Source organism: Fistularia commersonii, chromosome 18, assembly GCF_037954325.1.
Source record: "Fistularia commersonii isolate RoL2024-O1a breed Wild chromosome 18, RoL_Fcom_v1.0, whole genome shotgun sequence".
NCBI lineage: Eukaryota > Metazoa > Chordata > Actinopteri > Syngnathiformes > Fistulariidae > Fistularia > Fistularia commersonii.
In genome coordinates, this window is record NC_141301.1 from 10,047,643 (window position 1) to 10,061,282 (window position 13,640).

The following is a 13,640-nucleotide window of genomic DNA, read 5'->3' on the forward strand; positions in this document are numbered from 1 at the left end:
TTGCCTCCAGTCCTTCATGACCATCCATCAATAGTTCTGAAGTAATAATCAATGCCTTGTAATTGTACAAACAAATCCCTTGTGAATCGCACTCTTCTACTTCCACTGATAGACAGTAGTTCAAAATAAACACAAACTCAAACATTGTTTTTATTCTCCAAATATACAGAGTAAAATCAGCATAGATTCACAGACCAGTACAGTTGAAATACAACCTTTTTTTTTCCTCAGATACAGCGGGTAACTTTCTGGTTCACCCAGAAAGAAATGTACATGTTTGTCTTTTCATTACAATTATTTTTATGATTATTCTTTTATTTTACTCAATTTTTTTTTACAAGCGATTGAAATGACTTGTTTTAGACCTGGGGCATATAGTATTTGCAAAGTGCCCATGATATAGATGAGTGTAGTGAAATTTAGCCTTTTTTTCAGAACTCTACTCATAGAATCTCACTCTTTTAGAACTCTTTTGAGTTCCTTTGACATAATGTACATTTTACGCCTCAAACCAAACCAAACTGAATCCTGAAGTGTCCTGTAGGCTAATGCAGATTATGAGGAATATTTGCAAATGCTATTTGATCCAGGCCTTTTTTTTCCTTACACTGGTATGTTATCAAAGTACAAACAACATACTGATAGGTATTAAATTAACAAAAAGAAATGAGAGAGAAACAGAGAGATAGATAGCATTTACACATTAGATAAAAGCATTGATCATGGTATCAGTTCAACATTTTAAATGATGAGGTCACTTCTGTGCTCCATTGATGACAGCAACACCTACCATGCAGAGAGGGAAACTGTGAAGAGCCACGTGTAAACCAATTAGGTTTATATATGTGTTACCGACACAGCTAATGCCCAGAAATTCTTCATTCGTTTTTCCCCATTTTTTAGACAGAGCAATAACTTTTTTTTTTTTCTATGCCATAATCAAATGTGTTCAACATGCAGGGGGTCCTTTGGAAATGAAAAAAAACAAACAAAAAAAATCTTGTCTTGACACTAATTATAATCTCAGCGTCTAACTAGAATAGTCCTCGTGAATAATATATCATATTGCATTCACATTTCCGAAAAGGAATGTCTTTTCATCAGGGCAGCAACTTCCTTTAATTGGCCTGGCTCTTTGTATGTATTCATCTGCTGTGTCCTTGAGTGGGTGCAATATTTGCGGCCAGGCAAACAAGCGGCGTTGGCGCCAGCGGGAGTTGTCCCCAGGTGAGCGGGGCAGGCACCGGCTTCACATGAGCTTTGATTCCCAAACACGGACAGCTGCATGCATTGTGAGGTACATTCAGGTCCACTGTAGTTGCTTCCCCATAGGGGATGGGACTGAAGCTGTCATATCAAATATTTATCATGTAGCTGTGCATGGACTGAGAAAAATCTTTTTGTTTGGATCTGTTCTTGAGCTGTATTTAATAAGTAAATATTGGCTTTTTGTGTGTAGTGCGCATGTGTGTGTGTGTGTGTGGAGGTTTTTTTTTTTTTTTTTCGGTAGAAGATACATTAATAGATATGACCAAATTAGTTTTTTGATTTTAAGGTTTTAAATTAACGAAGACTAAAACCCACCGGTAGCATCATACAATTTATATAATATGAATCGGGTATTCAGTTTAGCATTGCAGTCATAAATTCAAGAGAAAAGGGATTAAAAATTGAGCAGGTATAGTGTAAACTGACTTTGCCTAATTGTTGTGTAATAACGTGTTACAAATGTGGGCTGAGGATACAGTACAATCTTGCTGCATCTTATTTCAAAGATGTCCAGCTAAATTCAGCTTCTCACTGCACAGTCTCACATGTGCTTTGTGCAAATGTTCTCTCCTATGAAAAACTGGTTAGAGGAGAGAGTGCTCACATATACCTCTCATGAAATTTATGATTCACAAGCAAGTTTGCTGAAATCTCTGGAAAAGAAAAGGGAATATGATTGTCTGCCTGTACAATTTAGATGGCCTGTGGATTTATTGAGCTCTAATATAATGAAATCTGACTGAGAAGGGAAGAAAAAGCCAAGAAAAAAAAATTATATACAGTGAAAGACAGCATTAGAGATTTATATACAGTCTACTAAGTGCCGAGCTGGATTATCAGTGTTGAAACAGAGCTTTTTGTCTTAAACTGTACAATGGATGTAAATCCATTTATAAAATTAGAGACCAAACCACTGGCACTCGAGTGGAAAAATCCATTCAAATGACTTGAACATAATCATATGTAAAGTGCTTACAACAACAATTTGCTTTTGTTGGAAATCCCACGCTTAAATTTTCATGGGTTGACAGGCAGTTTTCTGTGTCAAGCGTAACTCCTCTGAAGTGACTGTATTAATGCAGCAGCTACTGAAAAACTATCTCTTTACTTGAAATATTCTGGATGGTGGTGTTTAGTTAAAAAAAAAGTGAAATTGGTACCTGTTCTTTCCTGTTCCATTTAAAAGCAAGCTGCTGTTAGGTCTCTAAGAATGGCTCTACTCTTCAAATGACTGAACCAATACCAATGGGGTAAATTACATGAAGTAAAGCTTGAAAAGGCCTACGAAACTCAATAGCACACGTGCACAAGTGATGGCTTCACTTAAAGTGAAATATCGAAGGTACTCCTTGCTGGACTGCCAACATTACAGGCTTGCATGTGGTCCACTTAAGACCCATCTACTCTGAGATAATTTTAAATTCTGATAGCTTTTGCTGGTTATTTCCTGCTTGGTTTATATTTGATTCAGATACAATTTTGTTATTGATAGTGAGGTGGTTGATATTGTCCTTGCTTGGATATAATGTGTTTCCTAGCTGTGTTTTCCTGTATGCTGAAAGCACAAATCCTCTGCACTACAAAAAAATAATAAGGGAAGCATGCACAGTGCATGCACAGTGCACTCTTAACAATCACTTTGAAATTTGTGTTCATGTGTCAGTGTATCTGCAAGTTATTCTCTGTCTCTACTCTCAACTCAAACAAATACACGGTCAGTGGTTAAATAATGAACCAAATATTATGCTAACAACAACAACAGCGCAAAACTGAACAAAGTAAAAAACAAAAAACAAAACAAAACAAAAGATGCACTTGGAAATAGTCATCGCGCCATCATAAGCTTCACAGTACTCAGAAAAGAACGGGAAAAAGCAACATTAACACCTACGTAGGTTTGCCTCCCATGTCCCATGATGACCCACACAATAATGGGTAATTAGTGCGGTCAAGCCACGCTAATTCCAGTGTCCTGAGACACACAAAAAGAATTGCAGTGCGATAAACAACACGATAAGAATCTCCATTCAAAATATCAAGTCACAAGTCAAAAATATCAAATCACATAATGAGAAGGAGAAGTTCAAGAGTTCAACACAGAATGAAGTTTATGGACTTGTCTTGGAGCGGAGCTGTATCCGGTGTCAAAAAACCAAAGACGATGCAGCTCCTCATTACTGCCACAGCTGATAGTGGACTTCTATCTAGCTTAGTAAAAGTTCTTATTGACACAGTTCAAGCAGGCCCTCAAGGAAGTGGAGATAGGATGTTTGGGACAATTAGAAATGCTTTTGTTTCGTTAACCCCGCCAAGTCCCCCCCCAACTCCCCATGAGGGAAATCAACTTCCGAAATGGGAATGCAAGAAAAGAAATTACAGTCATCAAATATGTACACCGATAATCTTTTATCTCAGAGTGTCAATGTAAATTAAAGACTTTGGGTTTAAAATGATATCCCAGCCCTTTTTTTTTTTTTTTTTTTTATCTACTTCTCTGTGGCCCAGATACAGCTGCGGAGGGAATAAAACAACAGCAGTTCTTTTAAACATTTGCGATATCTGTGGGCATGTGGAAAAAGAAAAAAAAAAAAAAAAGTTTTATTCCACCTCCTACACTGGAGACAAGTTTCAGCAAGCCAGGCTTAACTCACAGAGTGCAAAAAGGAGGAACGGGGGGTTGCAAGAACTTCAACCAATTGCACATTAAGGTTTTGTGCTCAAGCTATGACAGAGCTGCAGGAGAAGGGTTCGACTCATTATTGCACTGTTCATGCTGTTTGACCCGACAATTAAAAAAAGAAAGAATGAAAAAAAAAACTTCTTCTGGAGGGCTGATCACACAAAGCCTTGCGTTGTAATGCGGGCAACATCTGGTGGCGGCTACCAGACACATCTCTAATCTTGGGTGATGTCTGTATTGGCAAATAACATCTCTGTGGCACGACTCTGACTAAGGTCAACAATGAGGTGAATGATGAATTAAACAAGAGGACAATATAAGGCTTCTTGATCCATTTCCGCGGGCACTGAGTCACAAGGCGTACTCAACAAAACCAGCACTTGCATCTTCAGTTGTCCAAAGGACACTCACAGTAAAATGTCTCTTTCGGGTTTTCCTGGCAGCTGATGCTTTCACAGTTTTTTTTTAAAGCTGGCTTGTCGTTACACCCTGTTGAAATACCCTCTCTTCCTGGTCATCACACGTGAGTCTGCATGCGCTTCTGAAGGGGCCGAGTTAGGTCCGAGTTCTGGGAGGATGACTGGGAGTAGTGGGAGGAAGAGGAGGCTGATGCCTTGCTGTCTTTGTCAAACTGCACATAGCCGTCTGGCTTACTGTAGCTGCTGACACTGCTGTCACACTGCGTGTCGATAAAAGAGCTGGAGTCGCTCATGGAGCCACGCTGAAATTCTCGCTCGCACAGCTCAATGGAGCTGCTGCCCATGCCCAGCACGAAGCGTTGGCTGTAGTCATAGAGACGATTGGGTCCTGCTCCCAGAGTGGAGTAGATGTTGGTGAAGGACATGCCTGTCGGTACCCGTTGCTTGCCAAGGGTACCTGTACTGGGTGGATTCCTCACCTCCGTGGGCTGATTCCCCACAATTGTAGGTGTGTGATGCTCGTTGAAAGTATTGACACTGTAGTAGCCATTTGTTGGATCCTATTGAAAACATAAGATCAATAAATTAAACCGGTAAATAACGGTAAATGTGGGAAACATTTTTTTGCAGACTTCTTAAAGCTCAACAATGTCCAAGCTCAACCAGATTCCTATGGGGTTCCATTCAGGCTGCAAAATTAACAGGAATCAATATTTCGTTTACATAAAAAAGTTTTATGGTGCAATATTTCACTGTGAAGTTTACTCTCATACCCCCTTAAATCAAACCGACGCTGTTCTGTTGTCTATAATTTCATGCATGCCCCTATTTGGATTCTGGGGCTACAGCTTTGCCACTTGTCACTGTGATATGTTGCAGCCACTGAGCTGTTGCTAAGATTCCATTTCAGGTATGTGTGAATCCGTGTGTGTTTTGTTATCCTCATACGAATAGGTGTGGATGTCAAGGATAGAGAGTGTAGACGTAAATACACAAAAGAGGAATTCTCATCATGGAAAAATTGCAGAGCTAGTGCAAGAGGATCCTTGTTATGCTTGTCATACAGCACATAGAGATTGTTTGCGTCTTGCATTTAGCCCCCTTCAGCCCTCACCTCATGAATGCAGTCATTACCTGCTATTGAAAACATCTGACCTCAGAAGAACCAAGTATGAAGGCAAACACGACCGCATCGAACTCCAGGGAGCCGGTGGCAACATTTGTTTGAACAAAAGGACAAATGCACATCTCAGACTTTCTTATTGCGCCGACAAATAAACTCTTCAAAACAGCATTGCGTCAACATCTCGCATGAAATATTTGGCAGCATATCTACAGCAGACATAATCTTCTCTGCTTGATTCATTGATGTATTTAACCCAATGGGGTTCTTCTCACTTTTATTCAACTAAACTTTAAAGACTTTTTTTTTTATATAAAAAGGGGATTTAATATGTTCTGCTATGTGGGCTGCAATGTAAAATGTACACTAAGGTTTGCATATTAAATTGTTATGGTATTTTTTTTACATTTTTTTAGATTTTTACACCTAGTACACAACCCAAGCAGTCTTGACCAGTGGGCACTAACTACAGAAACTAATAGCAATAGGGCATTGTATGCCTGCATCATCTTTAGTGCAATATTTGAATCATCGTGGCTGCGGGAGATTTGGTTTGAGGGTCAAGGTCACAGGGAGGTCAGATATACCTAGGCCTACAAAATATACTGCTCAAAAAAATAAAGGGAACACTTGAACAACACAATGTAACTTCAAGTCACACTTCTGTGAAATCATAGTGTCCATTCAGGAAGCAACACAGATTCATTTTGACTTGTTTTAAGGACATTACATCAAAGTTGGATCAGCCTGGAGATTGTTTTTACACTTTAATTTTGAGTGTGATTCCTAATCCAGACCTCCATGGGTTGATACAATTGATTTCCATTGATCATTTTTGTGTGATTTTGTTGTCAGCACATTCAACTGTGTAAAGAGCAAAGTATTTCATAAGAATATTTCATTCATTTAGATCTAGGATGTGTTTTTTAAGTGTTCCCTTTATTGTTTTGAGCAGTGTATATGCGTGATCTTTCAACCCTCCCTTCGTTAGTAAAATGCACTCCCAGACTCCTGAAAAGCCTCGAGTAGGTGCTACTAAGGACCCGAATGGAAATGAAGCCAGCCAAGACCCGCAGCCTCCCTTTTCGGAAGGGAGCCAGGAACGGCAACATCTGCTTCACAATGAATAGGGAGATAATTCCTCATCTAGTGCACCTACTTGTCCCAAGTCTTGGACAGATCTACATACTTGACTTTTCTGGCAAACAAACAGCTTGTTGACTGTCTGAAGAGGATTGATCAGTGCTGTCTTCCAATGAAATTCAAGATCACAAGTTAAAAGCTCACCTCACACCACATATAATGTGCCCTCTGAAAGTGTGCAACATTACTTCTATAGAAGCCCTGGAAATGGACACAATTAGCAAAAGGTAAATCAGGAAATTCACAATGATCAGTCTAATGGGGCAGCGTTTGGAAGAAACTGACAAAAGTAAAAGTAAGGTTCAGGCGAAGCAGTTCTTAGGAAGTAGGAAGTGATGAGTGGAATATAGCGGTTAACCTTGATTACCAGTTAAAGTTTTCCATCCAAATCACATCAAACTCCTGTAGAATTTGACATTGTTCTTTAGTCCGTCCCTACTAAAAGAGTCATTGTGGTTTAACTCTCCAGTACAGGGAACTGTCTGTTCTTAACCTAGGTGTTTTTTATAAGCTACTGCGGATACAGGCCCCAGAGGATACACTGTCAACAGGGCAACCACCCAGCGGCTCCTGAAGTTTCTTGGAGCCTCCAGGTAGAAGATGACTCTGAAAAACTTAACATTGGAGGAGGAAGGCAGAGTTTCTCGCTATGACTCTGCAGAAAAGCGTGACGGGGTGAACAGGGATGCCAGAGATGACTGCAAGGGGTGGCAGGCAGATGTCCCTGCTGTTCCTGCACCGATCCAAGATTTTCCCGGATTAAAGGAACAAAATGTCAGCGAAGGGTGGCGCCTGGCTGAAGACCCCGAAGGTGTGACAATGATACCTTCAGCTGTGAAATAAGAAGTATTCAGCCTCTTTTTGCAATCATCAGCTAAGCGTGTACAATCTTAAAAAGAGAGTTTGTAGAAAGCATCCAGCTTATTTACTATATTCCCAATGTCTCAGCTGCATCTCTGCGGTCAAGATGATGTTGACAAATTGTCTACACAGAGTTGGATCTCTAATGATGACTCTTACATAGATTTTATATGTGTCATATATCTTGAATAAATAGCATACACATTGTCTCAGATGTATGGACCCCCATTACTTTTCACATCGCCACATGTATATCTGAATATTCCGCAACAAATTATTTGATCAAACAATGCTGTGGCTCAAGACTTACAACCAATCAAAGTAAAGGACTATGCAATGCCACAAGCAGTCAGAGATGAACGCATTAAAGAATAACCTGTCAGGGTAATGATGTTGATGGCATTCCACCAAGACCCAGAAAATGGTAAACAGGCTGCATGCTGATTTTCAAATGCAATCAGAAGCCCATCAAACAATCCTCACAGCAAATGCTAGGAGTATGTTATTGTGCATCCTCAAAGTAAATGAACTGTCCAGGTTATTTGTTCTAGTTTGGTGACAGAAGCCATCTTGGGTTTACAAGACATGCCTTTGTACCTCAGAAACTATAGTACAAGCCGGTTCTGAAAGTAAATCCTTTAGAACAGAAATGCTTACACAGGGTTGGTCATGGTGAGGCTGCTGGATGTCAGACCAAATTGGAGGAGTGGATGATATCTGACAGAAAGTACCATAAACAGTTAAGGGATTGCGTCAATATGAATAACAACAAATCTTTTCAATGTGTTCACAAGATTAAAAAAAATGTGAGTCTGATTCTCCAATAGCCAGCTGGGTATGAGCAATAACACGTATTCTTTTTAAATATTTTCATCACCAAGGTCTTGGTAGGTATTGCTAAATTAACTGAACAAAGGAGGTAAAAATTACATAATAATTTAGCGCTAAATATACCTGAATATTTTGGAAATTTTATTTCTGTTTCATCCCCACATTCCCTTTGTCTTATTCATAATTTTGAAGACAATCACACCATGACTCTATTGAGTTGCCTTTCTCCCTATCTATCAGTCCTCAAAATCTAGAAAGGAAACAAAAAGTAAAGCCACTGTACCATGCATAAACTGTAACTTTTTGAAAAAAATCTCAAATACACACCCTTTACAGAATTTTACAGGCTGTCAAACACACAAAGTTTGCACATACAGTGTACAACTTGACATCTCTCCCTCTGGCAGCAGTGATGAAAAGCGTGACCCCTCAATTGAACAGAAATGAGGGCACATTACTGTATTATTGGCAGGTATTAATTGAATATTGTTGCATAACCATGTTTCTCTTTCATGGCTAATTAATGATTAAAGTAACCGGGAAAAAAAGAAACAAAAAACACGCTAAATCTGAGATACTGTCAGAGGTACTCAAATTCTCAAACAACCTTGGATAAAATAAAATGATATAAAATTAATCACTTCAATATATTTGTCGATTGGTCTATGTGAGGACGGGCACCAAATGGCAATTACTGCACAAAACTAGAGAGTAACACACGCATGAGACATGAGATACTTTTGTACATTATATCAAACTGTTCCCAGTCTGCAGCATGGCACAGATTTAGGCATGTGTTTCTCACTCTTGAAAAAGAATCTGTTGCACTACATCTAATTTATCCTTCGGTCTGTCTTTTTTTTTTTCAAAATGTTGCCTGGCATGTGCCTTCGTAATGAAATATTTTTGTCTCCCTGAATAATTTTAGAGAGCTTGACAACAAAGACATGCTCAGTAGTCTTACTAGTAACCTTATGTGTTTTGTCACTTATTTATGTTGTAAGATTACATGGTTTTCCAAACCCAGAGAACTTTGTTAAAATGTTCTACCAGATCAATCAAAATGATTAATGTTTTGGTTTTTACCATTTTCCTGGCTTTGAGCTGGCTTTCCAGCTAAGAAGCAAATGCATGCCAATGATCAGTCTCCGTACTGCAGTAAGCAATGTTATGAACTCGGTCACTCCTTTGAGATTACATCATCCAAACGTTCAAATCATTGTTATAAAGAAATTATAATGTTGCTGAGAGAATAATGAACAAGTAATAAAAAGAGCGCACTTCTTCCGGACCTACGTGCTTTTTTAAGTGGTTAATTCCGATCTATACGGTGTACACATTATCTTGACTACCACAGCTTAAGGGGCAATCTGTTACTAATTTCTTGCACCACCTTTGATGAGACTAATTAATAAAATTTGGCCTGCAGGAGCCATTTTGCCTCTGGAACTATCTGTGGAAAAACAAGTATGTAGAAGAGGAAGGATTAATGCAGTTCAGCTATTTTGGTCACAGAGCTGAAGACCAGTATCTGCCCCCAAGGCATTTTCTCTCTTTAGCTTTTACACTAATTTTCCTGCTTTTAATGTCTTGATGCTGTCATTGTTGAGAGCTGTACCTTAATGTGCTGATATTCTTTCTCCTCCTCCTGTAAAACCTCCAGCTGCTTTAAAACCGATTCTTGCTGGAACTCTCCCCGTTCAACCTGCATAAGAACCAAGTCAATTATGCGCAGTTTCCAAAAATGCCATTTAGTCCATTTAAAGAGAAAAATTCATCATGATGATTTTCACATTCATCACTGTGTTTTGCTCCTTACATTCCTCAAACAATTTCCACCTTTGCTCAGGGCTGGTACATAATGTATCCATTACAATATTTATCTTGACAAAATGCAGATTTGTTAAAATGGCAAAGCTCATTTTCCTGCACTAAGAAGTACTGACTGTATAAGTAAAAATACATATATTTTCTAAAAATTATAATCCAAAACCTCTACCCACAAATAACCCGGCCCTGGGGCAATTGCAAGAAATGAAAATACTGGTACAGCTCCAAAAGGAAAACAGTTCTTTTTGTGTCTTGAAGGCATCTAGCTACAGAAGTACACCCACTGTAGGATTACCCTGTATGCATCAGCATCTCAATAGTAACAATGTAATGTGGTGTCTTCTGCTCATGGCATCACAGTGATAAATATAGGCCTTGTGTCATGACTACCCAATATACATATTAATATATTTCTCTCGTCAGTTACTGATGTATTCCGCAACAAGCAATCCCTAAAATGTAAATTGTTAATGCAGATGGAAAGTTAAGGATATGCGACAAAAAACGCAAATATGACAGCAATTAAAAGAGGAAAATAGTATATGTGACACTCACACTCACCATCAGTTGTTTCATGGAGGTATGTTCTTCATTTTCCCGTGCTGCATTATGGTCCTTGTGTACAATCTCCACACGGATGTCATTTTTTGCAGACACGACTCCTTTTATATCTGGTGAAAACAGATGTCATTCATCTTAATTACCTAGATAGAAGCTGCTCTGTATATCTTGTCATCAAGCGCTTCCTATTGTAACAGAATTTATCAAGATCTTCCCATTTGAGAACTCCCACATTTCCCCCCAAAACACAAAACAAAGCTTTATTAATCCATCATTCATTTATCATTCGATTCCTGTCAGCAAACGATTATCTTTCCCCTGCAAACATAGGCAATCTCACACAGCCTTCCACAGTGGCTCATTCTGACTTTGGATAATGCTGATGATACTATCATATAACAATTTCTTACTTTCTGTTTTAATTTTGCTTGCAAGTTCTCGCTGGTGAGCACAGATGGAGACGGGCAGTGAGGGCATAACCAGGTGTGCTTCCTCTGTAGTATACAGACAATAGACATGCTGAAGGTACCAGTTTCACAGTGTGACTTGAAGAAAGAGACAGTTGCCGATTGCCTCTAACCTGAGTCAGTTGGTACATGGGTGGGTGGTAGTGAGCAGAGCTCATGATGTAAATAACCTAAAAAGTCAGGGCAGCCAGACTGAGATTGCGTAAAATGAGTCCTTATCACAATCTGGCTATTGCTTCATCACAACATGTTGTCCATCTCAAGAGGTGATCTCATCTGCTTTGAAGTGATACACGCTGTTTTGACAAAGTTTTATCTTTTTTTTTGTGGCAAAGGCCATTTTTTCTTAGATGGAACAGAGAGATTATGTGTTTATTTTGATTAAAAAAAAGACACTCGATCCACATTCAGTAGATGGGGTGTTTTTCGGTGTGGAATGGGACCATCCGTAACTCAAACCATGCATGTGTGTGTTGATGTAACAGGGAAGAGGAACATACTTCTCTGAGATCGAGAACAACAGAACGATCCAATAGTCCCCATGAGAACGATGAAAGCCACAAAAGCTCCTACAGCAATGCCAATAATCACTGCCACAGGGAGAGATTCTGTAGAGAGAAACACAAACATATGTCCTTCTCCCGTCGCTATCTAGATAGTTCGACACTGGATATAACCAGCGTGACTAGACAGAATAACTGCAGGTACGGCTGTGTGTCATGGTTAATATAGCAGTAACTTTAACTGAACGTTAGCCGTGGCTTAAAACAGGCCTATTTTAAAGTGTGATGAAAATTCACAAACTGACATCAAATTAGCAATGAATCCAAGTATTCATAAGGAAAAGATTACCCAGCAAATAAAGAAAAGTGATAATTGTGATGAGTTTATCTAAGACGTCTCTGAGTCTCTTAGTATGGAGGTTTGAAGCATTTAGTACTGTGACGTAATTTATTTTCTAAATACAATCTGGTAAATGTATGATACATTTCATATCAGTTATATAACGGAGTGCCCCAAAGCCCACGGTTGCAATATAGAGTCCACCTTTTAGACACACATTCTCTTTTCATGTCTTTTTTGTTTATTGTATTTTGATTTCATAGCTGTAAAAAGCCATGGCTTTTTGCTGTCAAATAAGAATATACATGCCAAATGACACGGAAAAGTGTCTTGTCTGTCTTATAAGCAAATTATTTCTGTTAAACATTGCCTTTGCGTGGGTACAAAATATCTTCCGATATATACCCCTAATTACCCACCTGTCTCACAACATTTGACATCCACTTCCTTTGGATTATAGGTTCATTTCAAAAAGAGATTATCCGTAGTTTAATAGGTTGTGTGTTATTTCAGGCATAAATATGGTGATGTGCATCTGTGCAAATACCTTATGCATATGCAGGTGTAATGACATTAAACCTGAAGGTGTATATTTATCAGCTGTGAAAACATTTAAGATCCTCATCAAGAACACTTAAACAAGGACCCTAAATGTTCACGCATATGACCTTCTCACATTTTAAAATTGTACAAACAAGTGAATGCTCTTCCTACGCCATTAAAGCCTGTTTAATGTGTTCATCGATCAAAGTCACTTTTGCATAAGCAGCTTAGAATTTATCATTTGTGATAAGTGGATAGAATAAACAGCTTCTCCAGTGTAGAGGGGAAAGGGTGACAAATAAGCAGTGTTTAATTTTGAATGTTTAGGAGGTTTCTCGCACCTTGGAAAGAGAGATTTCGCAACACAATTTATATTTACGACATCTCACAAGTTTATGTTTAAGTAATACAGCGTTATTTGCTATGAGCAGGCGTCTCTTAATTTAAAATTGGTGATATGCGGGTTATATCTGCCAGATTTTATTTTATTTTATTTTATTTTATTTTATTTTATTTTATTTTATTTTATTTTATAGTGTTTTTTCATGTGCATAAGATTGCATTGTCATCCATTAAAATAAATAAATAGATAAATAAACCACCGAGTCAGGACAGGCTATTGTATTCCATGCTCACAGACGCTAGGCTAGCTTCATATAGATACATATATGTATATTAACCACTACGCCATCATCATGTATGCAAAATGAACAACCATAGCCACATTGACAGGAGAAGAGGAAGATGGAAGCTGTCGAACCTTGGCTCCCACCTTGTTCCTTAAGGCGTATAATCTCGGTGTCTGAGCCAAAGCTGTTCCAAGCAGTGCAGTTGTAAATAGTCTGGAAGTCAGCTGGGACAATGTTACTCATGGTTAGTGTGGAAATGACACCTTCCTCCGTGGTGACGGTCTCCACTGTGTAGCGACCAGATGTTCCAGACTCCAACACAGTTTCTTTCCATGACCAGGCCTGTATGAAGAAAATCCAAGAAAAACAAACAAGAGACATCTGCGTTGAAGACACTGCATTAACACAGCAGAAAAATTAAAGGAAATGTTATAGCTTCTT

General features: G+C 38.7%; 1 protein-coding gene across 8 annotated transcripts in view; it reads right to left on the reverse strand.

Annotated features, from left to right (window-relative positions):
- Positions 1-126: 126 nt before the first annotated feature.
- kirrel3b (kirre like nephrin family adhesion molecule 3b) overlaps positions 127-13,640 on the reverse strand; it is a 152,550-nt gene continuing 139,036 nt past the window's right edge. For 2 of the 8 annotated variants that reach the window (XM_086164878.1, XM_086164876.1), the window contains exons 11-16: positions 13,343-13,541; positions 11,685-11,792; positions 11,128-11,211; positions 10,712-10,827; positions 9,945-10,031; positions 127-4,928 (exon numbers count right to left, since the gene is read on the reverse strand). In XM_086164878.1, coding sequence (XP_086021004.1) covers positions 4,467-4,928; positions 9,945-10,031; positions 10,712-10,827; positions 11,128-11,211; positions 11,685-11,792; positions 13,343-13,541 — 1,056 coding nt within the window. In that variant the 3' untranslated portion in view covers positions 127-4,466. Of the gene's footprint in view, positions 4,929-9,944; positions 10,032-10,711; positions 10,828-11,127; positions 11,212-11,684; positions 11,793-13,330; positions 13,542-13,640 lie in introns of all 8 variants that reach the window. The other 6 variants (XM_086164875.1, XM_086164873.1, XM_086164874.1 and 3 more) reach the window with 5 other exon arrangements.